Below are 22,668 nucleotides of genomic sequence, written 5' to 3'. Positions count from 1 at the left end.
ACTTTACCAGTTGACTGGTAGAGAAAAAATAGCTTGGATATTTTCCCTCAAGCTCTATAAAATGGATCTTGGGATGACTAGCTTAGGTGACAAAATTAAAGGTGGTTAAACCCTAATTAGAGTCTCCAAGCTCTCATGATCCAAGTGCACGTGATCAAGTTTGTGATGAAGTTTCTCCACCGAGAATGAGTCATTTACTAGTCAGAGTTTGCCAGGGATTAATGCACCTATGGATTGAAGGATCGTCCACCTTACGAACACGCCATGGAGTAGAAACATCATCTCCGAACCACATTAAACACAATATATATTGTGGTTTGTTCTTCTTGTCGTTATAGTCTTTAGGGTTAAGCTTTAATTTTACTTGTTGTTTTGTATTTTCATTACGCTAATAAGTATAGGAAGCGAATGAAGTGGGTGACCATCTATTCACCCCCTCTAGCTGGTGTCAAAGGTCTCAACAGTACAACCCGCTAGTCGGTGTCAAAGGTCTCAACAGTACAACGGTCGTTTGTTGAATATGGAGGCGCAAGGGCGCCTCTAGCATGCTCGAGGCGTCTCAAAGCCTCTTTGAGGCACCTCCAAGGGAGTTGTCAAGGAGCCTCCTACCCTTATGGAGGCACCTACAAAAGATCCTTTCTGTCCTCTCCTTTGCTCTTCACGTGGGTGATGCTTCGGCTGCCAAAAATTGAGTTCACCCAAATTCAATTCTGACATTTACCTCGAGCAGACTTCCTTCTCAATTTCATATCCCTCAGATACGCTGCGCATGTTCTTCTCATCCATCGGTGTACTCTTCTGCTGCTTCTCATCCCTTGGATGCACTGAGTTGGTCGACTTCCTTCTCGTGCCACCCTTCTCATCCATTGAGTCTTCCGCTCGACTTTTTATGTTCCAAAGCTCATCACACTTAGACACAAGACATCAAATATAAACATGACCTAACTTGACTTGGTCGACCATATTAAAATCAACTTGGGATAGTTACATAAAGATGTTGAGGTCACATGCATATAAATCATTGAAATTATTTTAAAATTTAAACGTTTCAAACGTGGCTTAGATGTATTGAAAATCAATGTGTAGAAAGTTAATGTTAGTGGGAGGGATAGAACGAGGATGCTACTCAAATTACTATGTTCTTTGATAAATTCTCGTAATTTTTTTTATCATCTATAAGTAAGATCGGATTTCTACTGTAGAAATTCAATCTATGTGTATGTAAATTAAAATATTATTATGTGTCTTGAATTTTTTATTTAATTATTTTGTTAAAGAATAATATCTCATAATAAAAATATTAGATTAGATTTGTCTAGTTATTCAAGTTGATCGAGTTATTGAGGTTCATGTTTATAATTTCTAGATTAATTCAGATTTAGATCAAGTTTAGATTTAAATTACTTTTTGTTATACTCATGTGACAACTTAATTTGAATACTTGAATTCATCCGATCTATCTGAATTGACACTCCTAATACATTTAGGGTTAAAAACTCAAGAAAGGTAAGAAATTTACCTTCCGCATTTTAACAATTGGAACAGCTAAGCTATTGTTTGGATTGTATTTTATGCTTTTAAATTTATCCGGATGATTAATAAAAAAAATTTATAAGTGGGATGCGTCGTATTTAGGATTAGTCAGAGGATAGGATCTGGATTAAAAAACCTCACTTAAATAATTATTTTAAATAAAATTAATGAGTGAACTCCCTCGGTTAGATTCAAGTAGAGTAAAGAAAAAAAAAATACTATTTTAATTGAATCTCATATATTTTTATTTTTCATAATGCTCAAATTATAACGTCATCGAACTTTATTTTATAAGTTTGTATTTCCATGATTAATTTATTAAGGTAAAAAAATATATGCTAAATATTTGTCAGTGAGTTAAAGAATTATAATAAATAAATACATTCTATTCTATTCAATTTTTGTTTTTGATTTTAAATTAAAAAGTGGAGGAAAAAATCATGAATGAAGCAAAATTTTGGATTGTGAGTTTTTTTTTAATAATTGCATTAATCTGCATGCCATATCAACCACAAAATCGCACCACAATCAACCATCCAAAAGAAAAATGAGAAAAGAAATTATTATTATTATTTTAAAGAAAAAAAACTTTGGGAATAAGTGAGGAAATAAATTACATTCCTACTCTGTTTTAATTTTCTTGGCGGCTGAAGCAGGGGACGGCGACACCGCTGGGAGGAAGACGGCGGAGAGGTCACCGGGTACGGCGAAGAAACACCGGGAAACTCCGTCGCCGTCGGCCTTCCTCTTCGCCGGACGCGGTTTCCTCGGTGGCGGCGGGCACGGCAACAATTCCGGCGAGCTTTGCGCTGGCTTGGGCGTGGCAGGGCAGTCCTCCACTGCTTCCTCGGTAGCCTCCGTCAACGGGAGCAGCGGCAATTGTTCCCCGGCGGCGAACTTCAACCCCATGGCATAGAGTGAACTTTGTAGAACGAGCTGAAGGTAGTGGTGGTGATGATCGTAGAAAGAAGACGAGATTCGAAGGAAGGTGCAAACTAAGGATGGTTAAATAAAATGAGAGAGATGATTTTATAAGTGGATGCATGATAAGTTTGAATAACTTTAATCAACTTGAAAAGGCATATTTTTATATAATAATATTTTATAATAATAATTTGATAAAAGTAAAGTAATTTTGCTTCATAAATATATTGAATTTTAAATTTATTTGAACTCAAGACAACTTGTTCTTCAATCCTTCATCTTCTTTATAATAATCATCATCGTTGACTTTTTAATTAAAAACATGTTGCTTGAGGGTGCATGAAATTTTTGAGTGATCCTAGAACCATCAACTCGTCTTGTCTTTCTCTCCTGTAACAAAACAAAAGCTTCTTTTATTTGACGTGATTTTATTAATTCTATACATGATTTATACCGTCATATTTTTTTACCTACCACCAAGGATAAATGCTGAATTGTTATAACAAAAAGTGAAATGTCTCTCGTATTTTAGAAAGTGATAAATTATGAGAAATATTTTACTCTAACACAATAATCCTTTATATATGAGAAATATTAGATATCCAACTGTATTTTTTGTACATGTTAAAAATTGACCTAATATCTGTTGTAACAAAATGAATGCTGAATTGTTGATCATATGAGAAGAGTACAAATAAAATAATAAATCAAAACAATAAATCAATGTAGGCATCTCAATATAATCTGATGGAGACTATGGTTTAGATGGACGCTCCTGATCATATTTTCTTTCACTTCTTCCTCTAACTCCCTGTTTTTTCACCTTTTTAGCATTAGCAGTTACAGGACAAGACATACACCTTAATTGACTCAAATGCCAATTTGATCAAACCCAAAAAAAAAAGGAACTGATACCATAATTACAATCATGGAAGAAAGTCATAGCGTCTGATACCATGATCAGTGTGTGCTGATGAACTGTAACGCCCCGATTTGGACGGACCCCACCTGGACCGAATTGGAAACACCACTAGAATTATTCATCAAGTTGACGACTAACTCCACAGATCACCGGAGGTCCTTTCAACGTGTTTTGTCCTCACTCGGACGCACTCTGAAAAACTTCCCAAGAGGTCATCCATCCTTATATTTCTCCAAGCCAAACACACTTAACTTTGAAATTTTAAAGTTTGGGTTTCCGAAAAAAAATGCACCTTGATAATATGGATAATACCATCTAGCCTTTTAAGACATACTTAACCAAAATCTCAAAACCGAGGTATTACATGAACAATAATTGAATTTAGGCGAAGATCCTTGGGAAGAAATATTTACACAAAATGAGGTTGCAGCTAATCAAAACAAGAAGAAAGAAAACTAGATCACATTTGACAAAAAGTAGAAGATACATGTTTGAATAACATTGCCCCTTTTTGTGCTAAATATCTCATCTGCTCGATGTATCACAAGTTCTTGATCAGTGAATATGACTGCAGAATACAGTTCCAGAGACAAAGGGAAAAAATGGAAATGAGCTGATTCAGGTAACAGTGTGATTCTGCTGATTGACTGCAATGTCAAAAAGGGATGCCGAAGTCAATGGTCGCAATTCAGCCAGTGATATTGTAAGTTATTGCCCCTTCTTTTGGTTCTGGCAAAGCTTACATTGTTGATTTAGCCCTGATTTTTGAGAGATCCCTCATTTTGCCCTGAAGACACACAGAAACATGATTTAGCATTAATCAAACTGTAAACCATGTTTGTTTCATGGATAAATATAGTTTATTGTTTTATTTAGTGGAAGTGAAATCTCTCAATAGATTCTTCTGTATAAGTATCACATATTACTGAGAACACCCATCTTATGCAGTGAATGTTGAGACCTTATGTTTCAATAAACAAACTAATAACCGTAATAAAAACTAATTGATATTCAAGGTACATTTGAGTATGAGTGACAGTTTTCCTAATTTCTCAATATCTTTTTTTTTCTCAAGTTTGTCAATGCTTTAACTGGCAGTAGAATAAGAAGAAAGAAAATATTGGAAACTCTTACAATCTTTCCTCATTAACCAAAAACATAAAACAGATCAAGTAGTTGAATCTGTATAGGCAGCTAGTTAAGGATGCAGGGAAATGTTTGATTTCATCAAAATCAGATAGAGATTATTCATCAACATTCAAAAGCAATCATCTAACAATAAAAAAAATCACAGAAGCTGTAAATGTTGAAGGTGATTCATCAAGCAGAAGGAAATATGGCTCGAGTTTAGGAGAAACAACAATTCCAGTCTCTACCGTCTTTGCCCACACAATTCCGCATGGATTGCACAAGGTCCTTTGTCCATCAGGCCCACGGCGCATCATCGGTGTAGACTGTGCGCTAGCGCCACAGTTATAACATCTGTGCAAATCCATAACTGTATATTAGATTTTCAAATTCAAAATTATTGATCAATATAGTATAGTGTATACATATGAGACCACCAAGCAATAATAGTCAGCATTGCTGGTATCTAGAATAATTTCAATATGAGATACAATCATTATCGTCAAGTTATGTTTGTCTCAACTATTTAGGGTTGGTACATGGATTTTATCCTTTGAACCCTATGCAAGCTGTGACTTCTAATATTCAAATATCTTAAACCACTTACTTTACATTAATTAAAGTTTCTTAATTTCCATCAACCTCTTTGCATTCACTGATTCAACTTGTTAACTATTGAATCCATAAAAGGACAGTTCGGTGCATAAAACTCCTGCTAATGCGGGGTCTTGAGGAAGGATCGTACGTAGCCTTATCCTGCATTGCAAGAGGCTGTTTTCGTGACTCAAACTTGTGACCTCTAGGTTACAGGGCAACAACTTTACTGTTGCACCAAGGCTCCCCTTCAACTATTGAATCAATCAAGTGAGAAATTGACATTTGAAATATAGAATAAGATAGCCTACCACCTAAACCAAACAAAAGGTAGATACTTATAGGAACAAGGAACCACTTGACGAGTATAAGAAATTTTATTCCTATGTTCATCATTCCAAAGATTTTAATTTAGGTATTTATATTTTCTATTTTTAACTTTTGTGGTAAACAAAGAACATATGCACACTAGGAACTCCTTTTCCAACAAAGATTATCCAATCTCATTCCTTTCATTGCTTAGCAAACCCAAAAATCTTTCCATTTTACTACTACTGCAGTCTCCAGACAACTAAATCTTCAGCATTATTGAGTAATTTTGCTTCTACAAAAATCAAAAACTACAGCAAAAGGCACATATTGTTTTGAAAACTTACGCAGATGCCCCTACAATCTTATTCTCCGGTGAACCAGAATCTTGGTCGGCAGCAGTACTATCACTCGTGGATCCAGTAGTCTTTGATTTTGATGATGCAAATTGACCCTTGTTCCGTTGCATCCTGTAACATGTCCAACCAGAAGCTAAATTCCAAAATGGAAAAAGAAATACTAAGAAATTTGGAAAGATAAAGATGTTCTTTCTTATGATACAAAAAGAAATTCTTGCTAGTGGTGTTTCATTTTTGTAGCATGGGAGTGTGTTGTCCATATACATAGGTCAGTAATTTATTGCTACATCCTATATATCCCAATGCTACATATGCCAGTGCACATAAGTAAATCTGATAAGGTATTAGAGAAGACAAGCTGTGCCCATAGTGAGACAATCACATGTATAGTCATCAAACACTAAGATCGATAGTTTGCCCTCTATTTTTAGGATGCAATGACTTTTACTGATGGCCGTGCAGGCAACCTTAAGGGCAGAAATGCAAAATTGACTTGCAAGGATACAAGTTGTGCCTAGAAGCAGGAGGATGATCTAAGTTGTAACTAAAGAAAACATTGAAAATAAATAATGATCTTTACATTGCTAACCCACACGGTCTAACTCTCTAACAATAACGGTTATTTTTGCACAATTCATTAGTTGGTTAGAAACAATGATGGTTATGTGTTCTAAAAGATTGATTAGCATAAAAAAGTGAAATGGTCCATAACATTAATCCTCTACATTATTAACAATTGTCATCACTCCCATGATACTACCAAATGAGCCTTAAGTATAGCAAGAGCCTAGTGTTGGATATTAAAAGAATAAGAGAACAAGGATATGTACAAGAAATTATAAGGACACATCACCAGATAAAATTCAATAGTTAGAAATTAACAAACATTAAATGGTCCTACAGAGTTTGAGAAACCACAATTCATCTAACTTCTGTAGGCCGAACCTTATAAAATAGCAATAAAATTAAATGGTCCTACCTTGATGCAACTTCCTTGCGAACAGCATATCGTATTTTCTTATCAAAATTCCTATCTTTCCGCTTTTCTCTAAACCTCATCAAGGATGCAATTCTATGAGGAATATCTCCAGGCTGCTGCCATATACCAAAAACAGATAAATTAACAAACGCATTTAATACAATTCTACATCGAGCAATGCTTGACAGTACTTGAATTTGAGTAGAAGATGACGGAAAAGGACTTGATCCAGATTGCGTCTCACGGCCTCCCAGTAACAAAAGTACGGATTGAACCTACAATTTGAAGCAGAAGTGCAAAAGAAGGAATTTTTTAACTTCAAAAACGGCCTTTTGAACTACAGCAAGCGAAACAAAAAGATAGAAAAAAAACCTGGTCGGCAGAAACAGAATCAAAGACGTAGACTGCGTCCTCAAACGAGAGCGTAAGCCGATTCCAGCCTACCTGTGCTGGTACCGCAGCAAGAGGTTCTTCTGCCTCCATATAGTCGCTCTCCAAGACTCCTACGCCGTCCTCTTCCATCCCGTTATTGCTGCTGCTGCAGTTCGCTTCCTGGTACTGCTGCCAGGCCTGCGCATCGGCGGCGGCAATCAACTCTCCGTTGCCGCCGCCAATTGCGTGGGCATCGCCTACGTTGGGCGGAAGGGCCACGACAGGCAGCGCATGATGATCGGCCGACATGTGGTGGACATGGTGTCCCGGCAACGTATCGACACTAGCCGGGTTCCCGCCAGCCAGCGGGTTTCTGTCTCCGCTCATCGTTGGAAGCCAAAATCCCGATCGCGCGCTCGAATTCTGACAATTTTGTAAATCAATCAGAAAAACCAGGAACCAAAACCAAAACCAAAACCAAGGATTAACAGGAACCACTCGACAGAAGGATCTGAAAAGAATCACAAGTACAATTATTTTCCAACGCTTGTGATTGCTCCAGGGACGAAGGAAATCGGAGCACAAATCACCACCGCCTTCACGAATCACAGGCAATATCAATGGATGAAATCTGTGGACGTGGAAACCCTAGAGCCGTAGAACGAGAAAAAGGCTGAAAGGCGCTTATAAGATTTTCCTTTTTAAAAAGACTTTCCTTTTCAAAGAAACAAAAAATCTAAAGATATTATCAATTTAACTACAATTATGGTAAAAGTTTGACAAATAAATAAAATTATTATCAAAAAAATTCTTTTAAATTCTAAATTATTTTAGGTTCATTATGATTTTTTTCCTAGTCTAAAAAAATATTGTTTTTATATAATATATACCTCTCGTATGGATTTTTTTTCTATTTCTATAGGATTTAGTCTTGTAATATTTTTTATTACATATTCAATTGTGAATATCTTTTTGTTGGCACGTAACAATAATAAAAATAGATAAGATTTTAATCAATCCAACTAATTTAATTTAATTTGTTGAAAATACTCTTAATTTATTATATGGGAAATCACATATTATAATGGAAAATACTCTTAATCATAACACACTAAGAATTGATCAACTTGATTGCAGTCATTAACTGAAACAAGACTAATTTCTTTTCTGAAGCCCAAAAGAAACTGAAAAACACATTTATTTTTTTTCCCCATATTTTGAGGTTAATATTTGGTTTGAATCTCCATTCCCCTTTTCCTCAGGCTTCTTATTTCAATGTGCAATTTTCAGCTCCAACAATTATTAATTGTCGGAATATTTCAGTTTGTCATCAAATAATAAATCCATTAAGATAAAAATCACCTTCCTGCAGTGTCCAATATTAATTTTTTCATTTATCTTTTCACATATGACTGTGAAACCGATCGTATAAGATAAGACAGTTGGATAACCGATTCTATCTTTTTACTATATTAGACGTGAATAGTATTTCCATATATAAGAAAAAACACATCAGACTACAAACTACTTGTTTGGAATTTAATTGTATCTCATTTTTTATTTCGAGTAAAATTATTTACTCGATGTGAGTTCGGGTACACAAGGCCTTCGTGACCGTCTATTTTCGATAGTTTGATTGGATCGAACGATCGGGATTCGGAGAAGTGGTGTGGAACATGATAGCTTAAAATTTTCCCTCCCTAAATTTTTTTTTTAAGGATTTTGAGAAGACCCGAATCTAACGGTGGAGAGCATGGGAAGAGTACGTAGTATCAAAAAGATATCTGTTTTGATGCTTGAACTATTTAAAGGGTGAGAGAAGAATCTGTGGAGACGCTTGCGTCGGTTCCGGACAGGGGGGGAGAGAGAGGGATTAGGGTTTCTCTGAGACGGGGGCCTTCATGTAGCTTTGGTAAGACCAATTTTTACACCCATTTGTTCCTTCGATTCGCTACTTGATGCATTATTGTGATGAATATGCTGCCTTGAGGTGCGAAATTTCCTTCTTTTATCGGATGTTACCTGGTTAGTGAATATCGCACTATCGTCTGGGTGATTATTTTCAAATTTGCTGGTCATATAGCTTGATTGGTGGATTTGATATGTGTGATATTGCTAGATTCGAGGGTATGCAGTGTGGTCCAGTTGACTATACTAGATTTTTTTTTTGGTAGTTCATGATGAGGAATGTTTGGTTAGTGTACAGAGGAATCTGTGAAATGATGTTTGAAATGTGAAATTGTTTTGTTGTATTTAGGTCAAAGATGGTGGATGCCAATATTTGATGGGTTGGCATTACACACTAATGATTTCTACACGGTTCAGGGTGTTTCGGCACCATTTCGGATATTTCTAGGGTTCTTTTTTTGGAACGTGGGATTTCTTTTATTTTAAACAATTGAAATTAGAGGAATAATTTACAACATGATTCGAGTTGATTAAGAAAAAAAATATTATTGGTTGTGAACGAATTGGTACAATAGAGGTTAAAGTCAAAAGAATATAAAAGAAGATAGAAAAGAATGATAAAGTAAAAAATAGAAAAAAGGATATCTACAATCCATCAAGTGTTATAGATAAACGTTTAATCCTATTTGTAAGGACAATAACACTCTTAGTTGAGCTCAATAAAAGGCTCAAGCTTAATAAAATTTCTAATAAACAAGCTTGAACAAGCTCGATAAGTAAATAACAAGCTTGAACACAGCTAAGCTCAGCTCGGCTTGGCTTGTTTACTACCCTATAAAAACTAGACTATAATAATCAGACTATAGAAACAAGTTATAAAATATAACTAGTTGAGATATCATTAGTTGGATTCATCTCAATATGCTTTGGTACATACCAAAATGTACTAAATGTTGACACAGTAGAATCCTTCTTGGCACAGGCAACACGTTCAGTACAAGAGAGAATATCTACGTCAACTAGGATTGATTTTGGTAATTTACTAGTACAGTAAAATTCAGTTATGTCGCTTGATAAGACATAAAATTCCAAACCATGTAACTAACATTTACTATGTTTATCATTTGCAAAGTATGTATTTAAGTTAATACTTGTAAATTATAAATAGAGCATCTACAAATTTTATGTTATTTTGGTTTAATATAAATTGGTTCAAATGAATTATATTAGATTTTTTTTTGTTCAACATGTGGTCAGCAGAATATGTGGCCCATGCAAGGGCAGTTTAAAATCATGGCTAGGGTTTGGGCGATGTAGAATAGATTGGACCATGATTTAAAGGGATAATTAAGTAGGTTTAGTACAATCTATCCTCAACGAGTAGCAAGAACAATTTTATTTAACTTAGATGTATATAACAATCTCATCTTATTATTTGGCATTTTTTATATTCAGAATAAATTGATAAGGTGGCATTCACACATGTTATTCTATATATTGTGTTAGATAATAAAGTGACTAGTCACATCATCATCATGTGTATTTCTCAACCATTTGTGGTGAGCTTCATGAAACTTATCATTTTATCGAGCTTTATGCAAGGTTATAAAAGTGCCTATTCACATAAATGATTAAAAGAAGCTTGTGCAAGTTGAATGTTGAGTGGGAATAACATTTAAGTTTGTAGGATTTTTTTATCTGACTAACATTTATTGGGGCTAATGAGCCATTTAACCCAATAGGTGAGATATTGCCACATCAATTTAACTTAGTTTTAACAAATTCTTACCACATTAATTTAACTTGGACCAACACATATGGTGTTGATATGATAAAAGTTCAAGGTTGAGTGGCATGCCTCGGTAATTTTAACGCATGCGGAGGCATTGCCATTCAATGCCTTGGCATGCATGATTGCATGTGCATGTATTCTCTTCTTATTAGTTTTGTCACCGATAAGTTGCATCTTGTCAGTCTCATCAGGTGACTATTTAATCTGTGCTTGATTACAGAGTTGTTAAAATTGTCAAATGTCTCCAAGCCATGAAGAATGCCATTGCGATACCTCCAGAAATCCTATTTATAGTGACAAGAAAAAATTTGAACTGTCTCCTAGTGGGACCATAACTTCATCTGGAAGCTGGACTGATGTATCTATGCCAAGTGATGTGGTCATGAGTTCAGGACATATGGCTAATAAGTATGTCTACAAGAGGAGGAAACTACAAGGAAATTCACTTGCTCTTCTCCCAGAAGACAATAATATAACCGATACCGATAAGGAACAATTTGAACTTCCTCCTAGGGAGCCAGTAGTTTCATCTGGAAGCTGGACATCTGTGTCAAATCCAAATGAATTGTGCACAAGTTCAGGACATAAGAGTGATGGATATTCATATGTCTACAAGAGAAGGAAGTTACAAAGAAATTCACTTGCTCTTCTTCCAGAAGATAATAATATAACAGATGGAACACAAAATTTTGGTGCTGAATTGTGCATTGGTTCCAAGGACTGCTTGTTGGAAGTTCATAAAGCTGATCCTGAGACAACTCCTGTTGCTGTTCCTACCATAAACATTGACTCATTTCAAGACTCTGGCTTGCATGATATGTGTTCTATTGGAGAATTTAGAGTGCTAGATAAAACAAATATTGTAAAATTTTCGAAATCTACACAGGAGAGTTACCATAATTTAAATGATAGATCTTCATCATCAAAATCTAATTTGGAACTTACTTCGACTTTTATTAAGATACATACAGATGACCCCTCTTCTGATGTTCTGGAACTAGGAGAATTTAATTCAGCAAAGGATCTTTGTATCTATGTACTCAAGAAACATGGGCTGATTGGAAATTGTTGTCCTAGCAGCAGTCATTCTGATTTACAAATTCCGTTTGATGATAATAGCAAGCTTTCTCAGATATGCAAAAAATGTGGGCTATTTGATGACCCACTGCAGATGCTTATTTGTGACCAATGTGATGAAACATATCATCAGTCTTGTTGTGTTCCTCGTGTGACAAAGATTCCAGGGAATGAATGGTATTGCCAACTTTGCTTCAAGAAAAGGCCAAAACTTCTGATCAGCAAGTCACCTGATACCATTGGTGAAATCTCTGGTCACACATATAATATATCCTCCAGAAAGTATTCCATATCATTCATGTTGAAGGACAGTAAACCATATACCACTGGGGTTCGAATTGGTAAAGATTTTCAAACTGAAATTATGGACTGGTCTGAACCAGTTACCAAGTACGCCAGCTTTTCACCTCTCATTGAATTTCCTAGTTTGTTGAGATGATATGAGATATGTTAATTCATATTTCTGTTTTGTGGATGAAATCTGACCTAGAGTAGATATTGGTTCCTATTGTTGAAACATTCTCTTGTATTCACTTAAAGATAGAATCTGTTTTATTGTAATCCAAGCCTACAAAATTAAATATGTCATATATTGCAAGTGGTACACAAAATTTTCTTGCAATCACATTATTAACCTACATAATTGTTGCATTTGAATTCATCTACAAAAATCACTTTTATGGCCATCAAAGAAAAGTTGTATGAGCTTTCATGTAAGTTATTTTTGTGTTTGCCAAAAAAACGCAATATGGGACATAATTCACATGTCAAACATTTTATTTACCTTGAATGATGCTACTGAAAATTGATAGTAAATGGAATCCACAAGTTAGATAATACTTAACCCCATGATGAATTAAAAATAAGCTAAGAAGAAACTGTCTTTTTCAAGATGACTGGCTCTCTATAAATGTTTACTTTATCCCATAGAGAATGTTACTAGTTTTTATGATAATAACACTACACACTAGCTTTTATTTGTCAATCCTATGTTCATTTCCATTGTTTACTTGGTTCCAATTTGCCATCGAAGATATTCCATTCCTTTGTGCATGCAGTTCCTGTAGAGTGGCTTCAAATTGGTCCCTTAAGCTTCAATTGGTTATCCAAGCCACGATCCATATTGTTCCTGATGTATTCTCATTAATTATGCAGTGAAGATGATTATTTTGATGAACCTTCTGAAATGGATATTGATGAATCCGTAGATTTGAATGTAAGTTGTAAAGCTTTTATCTAAGTAATCTTATTTCACATTGTTTTGGATGCTAAATGTTATAGATTATACTAGGTATGGAGAGGAAGAAAGACACAATGTCCTAGCAGTATTGGTAATTGGGTCCAATGCCGGGAGTTCTTGTCCTCAGATGGACCTAAAGAGGGGATTATTTGTGGAAAGTGGCGCAGGTGAATTTCTTTTTCTTATTTTCTTTTGGAAGATTTAATATCTATTTCTATACCAACAACTGAAGAAAATATACACAAATACCTTTTTAATTGATTATGGTTGGATTTACTAGCTGAATTCTTATATATATATATATATATATATATATATATATAGAGAGAGAGAGAGAGAGAGAGGTTTGCCACCTCATGGTGCATACCTTGTGAGTTGTAATTTTTTTAAAAATTTCTTTAGCATAAATACTATAACCTAAGCCCTAAGCTCTTAAAAAAATACACTTGCTCACAAGGTGTGCACCATGAGTTGAACTCGAAGCTTAAGTATGCTGTAAAAATTTAGAAATTACAGATTTTAGGCTAAGCAAAACTAAATTTAATATGTGAAATACAATTTCAATATAAGAAAGAAGTGAGGTGTAGTTACTTTGGATGGAGTAAAAGAATCTTTGCAGCTATGAGTTTAAGATATCATGGATCTGTTGGAGATATTGATGAAGACATTGTTAATATGAAAATGATTAAGTGGTTAAAATGAAAAAGAACTTCTTGAGTTTTATTAGATAATTCTTTGTCCCTACGGGAAAATTTTATAAAATTGGTATGACCAATCATACTTCATGGCTGGGATTTTAATTTTTATGTAGTTAGAAAACATATAATTAAGTCTGTTTAATAGAAATGAGAACTCTAAATGAGTTATGAGGCTATCATACTCTACACATTCAAAGAACACTCAGAAAAAATGTATAGTTAAACAAGTAGAATTGATTAAAATTGAAGATGTCAAAGGTGATCCAAGAAAAATCTACTAAACATAATCAAAAGTGATTTAAGAGATCTGTGTACTACTAGGAGATAATCTTATAGAGAACTAAGATCTATGTAATGCTCCTTGTTGAAACACAATTTGTTCTTGTAGTAGGTTACCAAATTTGCTAATCATACAATTTTTTTTTGTTGAGTTCTAGAAACTAAGTGTTTTCAGCATGACTAAAATTGGATATAACTTGGCAATGATAAAACAAGAAACAATGACATGATCAAGCTAAGATATTTGGATTTAACTTTCGTCATGAATGGTAGATTCATGGAGAAAGGTATATTTGAAGTGGAAGTGAGCATCAGACAGTCTAGATAGTTAAAGATAATTCTGTAAGATTAAAAATTGAGTTTGATCCTCATCCTTTAAATGCTTCTTCAAGATGTTTCTTGTATGTACTCTAGAAGAGTTTGAAGATGTGGTTAACTCAATGTACATTGCAGGGCTCCTCTTTTCATTGTTCAGAGTGAAGATTGGGATTGCTCATGTGCTGTTCAGTGGGATCCAATTCATGCAGATTGTGCAGTGCCTCAGGTGAGTAATCTATAGTAAATCAACTAGCCTTTTAGGCGATGCTTGCCTGCTTATTTCCAATTGTCCGCTCCTTATTGTATTCCAAGTAACCTATGCGATAATCTGATATTATTGATCAGTGAAATATCTTGTTTTCTGTTATAATTCATTCTACCTCTTTCTGCTTACCTGAGTTCAAAACTGAAACCTTTTTGTTTGTTTTAGCTTGATGGTTTCTTAATACGGCTAATAGTATATAAATGTGATTTATCAGTTTTACAAGTCATAATGTGTCAGGAATTTTATTTGAATTGATCATCTTTGATGGTTTACTGTATGTATTTCACTAGTTTTGTGCTGCTCTTGTATACTTGTAGGAGCTCAAAACTGAAGAGGTTCTCAACGATCTGAAACTTGTAAAATGGGTACACGTCAACAACTATATCTGTTATTTAATCCAATGTTTTCCGTAAATTTTGTTGCCTGCATATTTGGTACACCATTTTAGAAATATACTGTCTTTGCCGCATGTATAGAATTCATGATACTTGGGGTTAGAATTGAACGTTTATCTAGAAGTTGCCTACCTATCCACTAATATCATGGATTCCAATGTAGTTCTTGTATCTTCTTACATATCAGAAATATATTTGTGATGCATGGAATAGTTAGATAGAGGTGTGTTGATTAGTTGGTTCAATCAGCCAAATCAAAGTTCAAATGCAACCTTGGATTAGAATCAAATCAAACTGAAACTCCCCAACATTTTATAATTTTACTCATTCTTGTTTCTATACATATCAAACATCTAGATTCCATCCATTGTATAACTTTTGTTCGTTATTTAGCCACAACTGGTATATCGGCGAGCCTTGGGTATCTAGATGAGAAATTAATTTAATTAGGCAAGCCAAAATGGCTCTTCACTCAAGGATTCTTAGCATGGATCCTTCAACATTCAAGTTAGTTTTGAGAATAAGAAGTGCTTGATTGGATGGGGCAAGGAAAGTAAAGTTCTATCTCTAAAACTCAATTTTTTGGCAAGCGTATTAGCTAGCTTTACACACTTGGATTAGTAAATGCCAGAGTGTCCTCTGAGTCAATGACTCGTGGTTGATATGGCTAGGCCATGCTGAGCTTCCATCTGATGGTGATACATCGCCTCCTTGGCGATGCTCGGTCCATAAGGTGTTCCTCAAGGTGACGGACATTCGGCCAGAAGAGTTGCCCTCTTAATGTGTTCAGTTGAATTAAAATAGATTGTTTGTTTACTTGTATTGAAACTTAGTACTTTTATATTGTTTTGTTTCTGAACAAGCCAATGCCATGCAGCTGAGGCATCGTCTGAGTGACAAATCGATGAAAGACGACTCCAACTGAAGTGTCGATTTGGAGGATACAAATGCTATGCCCCTGTTTAGTTTCTTACATCTTACTCTAGGAATTTTGTTGTGTGGAAACTTTACCCATCACACCCATATAATTCTTGTGCATATAAATATGATTTTGAGTACTCGATGTAGACGAGCATTATTTTATTTCCAGATTTTTTGAGAAATGTAAGAGGCACTGGAAGAATGATATTGTTGTAAAGAAAATGAAACAGTTTTGTTGTAAAAGTTAAAGAGGGCAAGTTCCCCCAGTTTTTCTCGAGCTTGCGTTATTCAATTTCTGAAACTTTACTGATTTTTTTCAAAAAAACCGCTAGGAGTGCAAGAATCAAGATATTCTTGAGCAATTACCCAGATAGCCCCTGGTACTGAAAAGTTATTTGTGAGTGAGGTCCTTATATTTCAAAATATCTAATTTAGCCCTTTTCATTGTACCAATAATTGCTTGACTAGAGGCCAATATAATTGATTGATTAATATTATAGAACAGAATTAAATAGTATTAATTTTAGAACTTATAACGATCCGTTGTAGTCTAGTTGGTTAGGATATTCGGCTCTCACCCGAAAGACCCGGGTTCGAGTCCCGGCAACGGAATCCAAATTTTTAAAATCTGGTTGTTGTGGCAGGTGAATGTTAAAATGATATTTCGATATTTTTTTTATTTAAAATCAAAGTTTTTTCTTTCTAGAAGGCAAATGGAATGGCATTTATGTAAAAAAGAAACAGAAAAAAACACACACCGAAAGAAGAATGTATTAATGGATCCTGATTTTGTGATCCGAATCCAAATTCGGCCCGAATTATTGGCCCCCGATTATCTAGTCCGATGCCCACTGAGCTTTCCCGAAGTCTCCCGGTCACTGCCCTCGCTGTCGCCGGCGACCTCCCTCCCTTGCTCGCCGCCCCTTTTATTAGCCATTGCCACCGCCACTGCCACCGCCTCCCTCGTCCACCGTACGCTTCTCGAAGTTATTCGATCGATCTGAAGAGTATATTTCTCCCTTTAGAAAAAGTTCAAATCTGGTTTATATTTGATCGTTCCTGAAAACAAAAATTGGTGGATCGGGATTCTATGTGCTGTTATTAGGTTGATTTCATGTGAAGATTTTCTTTTGCATGTTCCGTTTAGCCAGAAAAAATGATTGCTTGGAACATTGTTTTTATGTTGTTGTGGATTAGTACTACTCTTTCCTAGACAAATAGGGAAGGAGAGATACTGTCTTCATGGCCTTTAGGCAATCTCCTCGGCTATGTGTTCCATTTATATCTTCGCCGAGGGACTATTCTACTTGTTGTTATTATTATTATTATTATTATTATTATTTGTTGAGGGATTTGGTTAGTTTCTTTCATTCATATACTTGCATTTAAGGATATTAGCTAGATTAATTCTATTAGATGCAACTTTAAAAAGGAAGAGTGTTTAACCACATAGCTTTGCGAGCAACTGGGTGGATAAACCATTAATCTCGACCATATTAACTACTTTATTTGCTTATGAACTTTGAAATACCTTTTCTTAGCTTGTGAGTGTCCATATGGCACGAGAGCTCAATGAGTAACATCGATGAGCTTCACATGGACATATTCTCTAACATAGGTTTATGTGGCAATTAACCCTCCTCAAATTCCACCACATCAGCAAGAGTCTAGTTCAGATTCAGAGCACGTATAAAGCTTTACAGTTTTCAATGTTTTCAGAAGGTGTAAGACTCGAACTTAGTGATGACTATAGGTTCTAAGTTTCCGCCTTAGATTAGTCTGTTATATGTGAATACATACCTATTGCAAAATCAACTGAACTACTGTTGTAATTGTTTGTTTTGCCCATGTGGCTAAATCATACGTTGGTTATGGATCTATTAGCCAATTTGAGAACATGTTTGCTTCAACATGTATTGTGGAGTAATTCCATGTTTCTTTTTGTCCAGAGAATTGCCCAAGCTTGTTTTTCCACAAACTTAAATCAGGAACACAATTGATTCTTAGCCTCTGTGTTCATCCATAAAATACAAAATAAAGCTGTTGAAGCAGTTTGCTTGGTTAGAGATGGGCATGTTTGCTCCTATGGCAAAGTGGATTCCTCAGGATGATCTTTTGTTGAAGAATGCTGTTGAGGTATTAATTCCCTCTTTCCCTTTTCCTTGGGTTATATGGTTGCCTGATTGATGTTGTGCTTGTGGATTTTTTTTATCTGTCTTTGTTGTTCTCTTATCTCCTTAGTTTATTTCTTCACGTGGCTGACTTCATTCAATTCTTTAGTAAGAAATGGACCAATGTTGATTTCTTCATAATCCCTACTTATATGAGTGATAATATAAGTGAGAATGGGTAGACTACTCACTTTCATTCACACTTTAAATTGCTGACAGACTTCCCCATTTGTTATTCATATCATTGTTAGAATTGAATATGAAGACAAATGCTACAGGCCCTTTCATTTGACAGGCTGGTGCTTCTCTGGAGTCATTGGCTAAAGGTGCAGTACAATTTTCCCGACGATTTACCATACAAGAATTACAAAACCGTTGGTATTCACTTCTTTATGACCTCGATGCATCAGAAGATGCATCTACTCGTTTTATCGAGATTGAGTTTCAACTTTCTTTACCTGGACATTCTAAAGGAAGCAGAATATATGATTCTAAAAGCATGCAAACTTCATTTGGAAAAAGGAAAGGCCAGAGTGTTCAGAGCGATTATTATGCAATGCGAAAGAGAGTTTGCAATGATCCATGTGCTTCAGCTTCTCTTGATTTCGTTACACAAGCTGGTCCACATATCATTAAACCATATGCTAGTAGCCATGAAGATCAATTAACTCATGACAATTATCAAGTCAATGATCTTCCTGGATCAACTAACTTTTATTATGATGCTGAGATCTATGAACATTGTAGGTCAGATGCAGTTGTTGGTGATGATAAAATTCTGAGTCATGTTAATGACCATGTTGACTTTGTTGAAGAGGAAACTTCACATGAGAAAATCGACATAGATTTCTTAGAGCCCTTGTCTGAGGATAATTTAAGCTCAGAGATTGGAGAACTTGGTAATACATGTGATAGCTTATGCTATTTATCTCCGTCACTTAAGTCACCTTATGAGAGCAGAAATGAGGACAAGAGGATCGATTCAAGTTGTCCTGGTGTGGAATTAGAGCCAGAACTAGATGCTGGAGCATCAGAAACTATTTTAGATAATCCCCATATCTCAGAAGAAGGCATGGAATTCCTGAATCACCACACACACTGTCATGAAGATGATAACCTTCTAATTGGTATGGATATGTACAATGAAGTGAAGCCTTCTTTTGTAAACATAGACTCAATTTTCTCTAGTACTTATTGTGGTGCAAATGAAGCTGTTATGCCCAATTCTGATCAGCATACTGCAACAGAGGTTTCAAAAACATTACTTACTGATATTGCAACTGGCAATGCTTGTAATGTAACTAATGCCAGTTCCTCTCCTTCAGAAGTCCTTTTGCCATCAAATTTTCCAGAGTCAAGTTCTACGACCTGTTTTTTAAACACAGAAGATCAGGAAATTCCGTGCAATGATCACGTTTTGCTTCCATTGTTTTGTTCCTCAAAACATGAAGGAAAGGATGACTTTTCTTCTGCAAAGGGTTTTCCACTGGGCAGAGACAGATCTGTAGGATTGATGACTTCCAGAAAGCAAGAACAGGTTAAGCATTTATTTCAAACATGTAATCACGACAAGATGGATCGTTGGTCACTTCGAGGTGATCACTCCTCTGGCGCTAGCATAAAAGTAGTTCTACTTGTTCATCCCATCCATAAGTTCATATTTAAGCAAGCATGAAAACTATAAGCTTTCTTTTCGTGCAGATTCAACTTCTTATAATGTGCCACAAGGTGTGCTTCCATCACATGCAGAGAAAATTTCCCAGCAATTGTTACTGCCTGTTCCATTGAAAAAATCCCCAACAGACGATAAAGAGGAGAGTTTTCTAGACAGTGGATTTGACATACCTAGATTTGCTGAGATCGAAGCTATGGTAAAATGTGACTTCAACTTCTTTGAATTTGCTGTACTGTAGGTTTGAAATTTGCAATAAATCCATGCTTGGGTTCCACAAGTTGTATAACTTATCTGTGAGCTTTTCTTTCTAGATTCTTGATATGGACTTGGATTTATACGATCAGGGATCTTGTTCCTTTACTAAGGAAGGTAATATTTGCTTATTTGTCTGAACATTTAGAGTAAATATCTGGAAATTTCCTTGGCCCTCTCAAAATGGTTTTATCTGCTGCATGACCTAGTGGAACTCCTCCTGCTGAAGTGGAAATGAACATGATATTGGTTTTTTTGGCATGGTCCCTCAATTACAAGTCCATTATCTTCTGTATTTAAGCACTTGCTTTCTTTCTCAGCTGCAAGATACCAATCAGACGTGGGTAAGAAGGCAATCATAAGGCTCGAACTGGGTGCTAGATCATTCATAAATAGAGCAATTTCTTCTCGTGGCGCTTTAGCAGTTCTCTACGGTCGTCATTTGAAATATTTCATGAGAAAGACAAAGGTAGTCTTTCCCATTATTGGCCATTTTATGCCTAACGTTCTGAACTTAATTTGAGATTAGAATCTGTTTTATAAATTATCCAGTCTGTTCCTGAGTTGCTTTACCCATTTGTTCAGGATTCCAATTCTACAGTTTTAATTTTATTCTTCATGGACTTTCATATAGTTGATTTATAGACAATTAGCAGTAATTACCTATATTGTTACTAGCAAGATTCTTCTCAGTTTAGGCAGAAGATTGGGATTGAATTAAAAGATTTAAGAATTCTAGTAAGTATTTCTAAGCAACTTCTTCAGGTTTGTATTATATATTAGTAAGGATCATATAACTGCTGCATTTTTCTATCATTATCTCCTTATTTACTTCCTTACTCTTGCGATATAATTTCTCTCGCATTCCTGTACTATGAAGTCTTAAAACCCAGTGAAGTAATGATAAGCTTGCAAAAATGTCTTAAAACTTAGTGAAGTAACCAATTTGTTATACTTGGCTTCACATCCCTCTCTCTTTTGAATGTTTTCAACGTAGGTTTCAATGGGAAGAGCAACTCAAGAGACAAAAGTTGACATTGACTTGGGACGAGAAGGACGTGCCAATAAAATATCTCGATTCCAGGTATAGAGCATTATTTGATTGCAAGCAAAGATACACTGTCGTTTCAAACCTGAAAACTACTGAAATCCCCTGATGGAATGTCTAAAGCTTATGCTTAAAATGGATTTCAGATGATTAGAACAAGGCATAAGATTGTTCGGCAGAAAATCATTATTCTCTTGAGAAACACAATTTACACATGGCCATGGGGATAATCACTTGACCCACCAGACGAATATCTATCTCTATATTTTATTCTTGAATTTTTAGGAGGATGAACCTTTTTCTTACAGGCAACAATTAAGATGCGTAAAGATGGATCATTTGTTCTCAAGAACTTTGGCAAGCATTCGATATTCGTCAATGGCAAGGAAGTGGCAACCAAAAGTTGGATACACCTAAAATCTGAATCCTTGGTTGAGGTACGCGGATAGTCAACTTTGTAAACATTCCAACCGCACTAGAGTTGCAATTTCTGGTTTAACCGGTTGAACTGGTTGTCCAGTCTGATTTTACAAACACTAGTCCTTGCGACACTGGTCTTACATAGACAAATGCAGTAGTCTGTTCATTTTGGAATGGAGTAGAATCAGCCCAATTCAATATCAGTAATTCATACAGTTGATCACTGATGGATGATGCAGATCGATGTGTTTGTAGGTTATGTCTATGCCACTCATGTTCGAGGTGAACGAGACTGCAGTGAGGCGATACGTAGCGAAGTCACATGACTAGAGGAGGGCATGCCAGTAGAATCCAGATAAATATTGTGTAAATAATATTATTATTTGCTTTGGTGGATGCCATGTATGCGTATTTAGACGGCGACATCTACTCACTGTGTATATGTAAATTGCATACCAATGCTACTAATTACAAAACGAAATCCAGAAACATTAAAAAAATTTATTTAAAATTTAACAAAGAAATGGAACTACATACTACAAGCCACCCTTGGTGATCAATCTCGAAAAAAAAAAATACAGTTTCAAGGGGATGATTGAACTCCAAATTTACTCAACAAGAAGGTTTATATTGTGAAAAGGAAAGGAAATTACGGAGAAACTCATGTGTTTGAAGAATTGTTTGTTGGAAACGAGAATGAAAAAACAGAAGTGGAGAGAAAGAGATTTTATTGTGTATGAGTTCTTAGTTTCAAATTAAGAGTCTTTGATTTTATTATTGGTTTAGACTATGACATATGTATTGATATTGTGAGCATATGTATGAGGAAATTTTTTCTCACGAAAATAGGTATATATGTATAAAATTAGTTTGGAAGGAAAAGACTCAAATCAAATGTCAAAATATTATCATAACTAGGAGCTTATCCTCTACAATCTGAGGTTGACTCCTTCATGCACTCAACATAACTCTCACCATTATTCTTCACGTGTAGCAATCCAAAAGCAAAAACAAAATCAAACCAATATCCAATCACACACTCACAACATCATATCATTACATGCAATACATGCATTACAAAATGGTGTG

The 22,668-nt window shown here is 35.3% G+C and overlaps 3 protein-coding genes and 1 non-coding gene across 8 annotated transcripts; 3 read left to right on the top strand and 1 right to left on the bottom strand.

Annotated features, from left to right (window-relative positions):
• Positions 1-3,821: 3,821 nt before the first annotated feature.
• Positions 3,822-7,780, bottom strand: LOC122056133 (GATA transcription factor 17-like). Of its 2 annotated transcripts, XM_042617936.1 has the most exons (7): positions 7,652-7,780; positions 7,121-7,543; positions 6,940-7,023; positions 6,749-6,864; positions 5,758-5,880; positions 4,756-4,861; positions 3,822-4,166 (listed from the first exon to the last, which is right to left on the bottom strand). In XM_042617936.1, exons 2-7 carry the CDS (start codon positions 7,505-7,507, stop codon positions 4,119-4,121), a joined length of 864 nt encoding a protein of 287 aa, XP_042473870.1. In that variant the 5' UTR covers positions 7,508-7,543; positions 7,652-7,780; the 3' UTR covers positions 3,822-4,118. The 2 variants fall into 2 exon arrangements, with proteins under 2 accessions (XP_042473870.1, XP_042473871.1); XM_042617937.1 differs by lacking the exon at positions 7,652-7,780 and having other exon boundaries at positions 6,749-6,861; positions 7,121-7,634.
• Positions 7,781-8,923: 1,143 nt separating this feature from the next.
• LOC122056132 lies at positions 8,924-16,290 on the top strand. 2 transcript variants are annotated; one of them, XM_042617935.1, is made up of 7 exons: positions 8,924-9,032; positions 11,041-12,287; positions 13,053-13,113; positions 13,189-13,304; positions 14,568-14,658; positions 15,015-15,062; positions 15,970-16,290. In XM_042617935.1, the coding sequence occupies exons 2-7, from the start codon at positions 11,059-11,061 to the stop codon at positions 16,015-16,017; spliced, it is 1,593 nt and encodes a 530-aa protein (XP_042473869.1). In that variant the 5' UTR covers positions 8,924-9,032; positions 11,041-11,058; the 3' UTR covers positions 16,018-16,290. The 2 variants fall into 2 exon arrangements, 1 of the variants encoding a protein (XP_042473869.1); XR_006133030.1 differs by lacking the exons at positions 14,568-14,658; positions 15,015-15,062; positions 15,970-16,290 and having other exon boundaries at positions 12,956-13,113; positions 13,189-13,277.
• A 262-nt stretch (positions 16,291-16,552) lies between these two features.
• TRNAE-CUC lies at positions 16,553-16,625 on the top strand. The gene has a single exon. It is a non-coding gene; the product is annotated as a tRNA-Glu (tRNA).
• A 220-nt stretch (positions 16,626-16,845) lies between these two features.
• On the top strand, positions 16,846-22,111 carry LOC122056131. 3 transcript variants are annotated; one of them, XM_042617932.1, is made up of 9 exons: positions 16,846-17,020; positions 17,963-18,149; positions 18,480-19,779; positions 19,886-20,055; positions 20,171-20,228; positions 20,432-20,580; positions 21,109-21,195; positions 21,468-21,596; positions 21,835-22,111. In XM_042617932.1, exons 2-9 carry the CDS (start codon positions 18,081-18,083, stop codon positions 21,907-21,909), a joined length of 2,037 nt encoding a protein of 678 aa, XP_042473866.1. In that variant the 5' UTR covers positions 16,846-17,020; positions 17,963-18,080; the 3' UTR covers positions 21,910-22,111. The 3 variants fall into 3 exon arrangements, with proteins under 3 accessions (XP_042473866.1, XP_042473868.1, XP_042473867.1); XM_042617934.1 differs by lacking the exon at positions 16,846-17,020 and having other exon boundaries at positions 18,008-18,149; positions 18,463-19,779; XM_042617933.1 differs by lacking the exon at positions 16,846-17,020 and having other exon boundaries at positions 18,009-18,149; positions 18,436-19,779.
• The last annotated feature ends 557 nt before the right edge of the window (positions 22,112-22,668 follow it).

This window comes from Zingiber officinale, chromosome 3B (genome assembly GCF_018446385.1).
Source record: "Zingiber officinale cultivar Zhangliang chromosome 3B, Zo_v1.1, whole genome shotgun sequence".
NCBI lineage: Eukaryota > Viridiplantae > Streptophyta > Magnoliopsida > Zingiberales > Zingiberaceae > Zingiber > Zingiber officinale.
The sequence above is the reverse complement of the archived record's forward strand: the minus strand, read 5'-3'. Positions and strand labels throughout refer to the sequence as shown.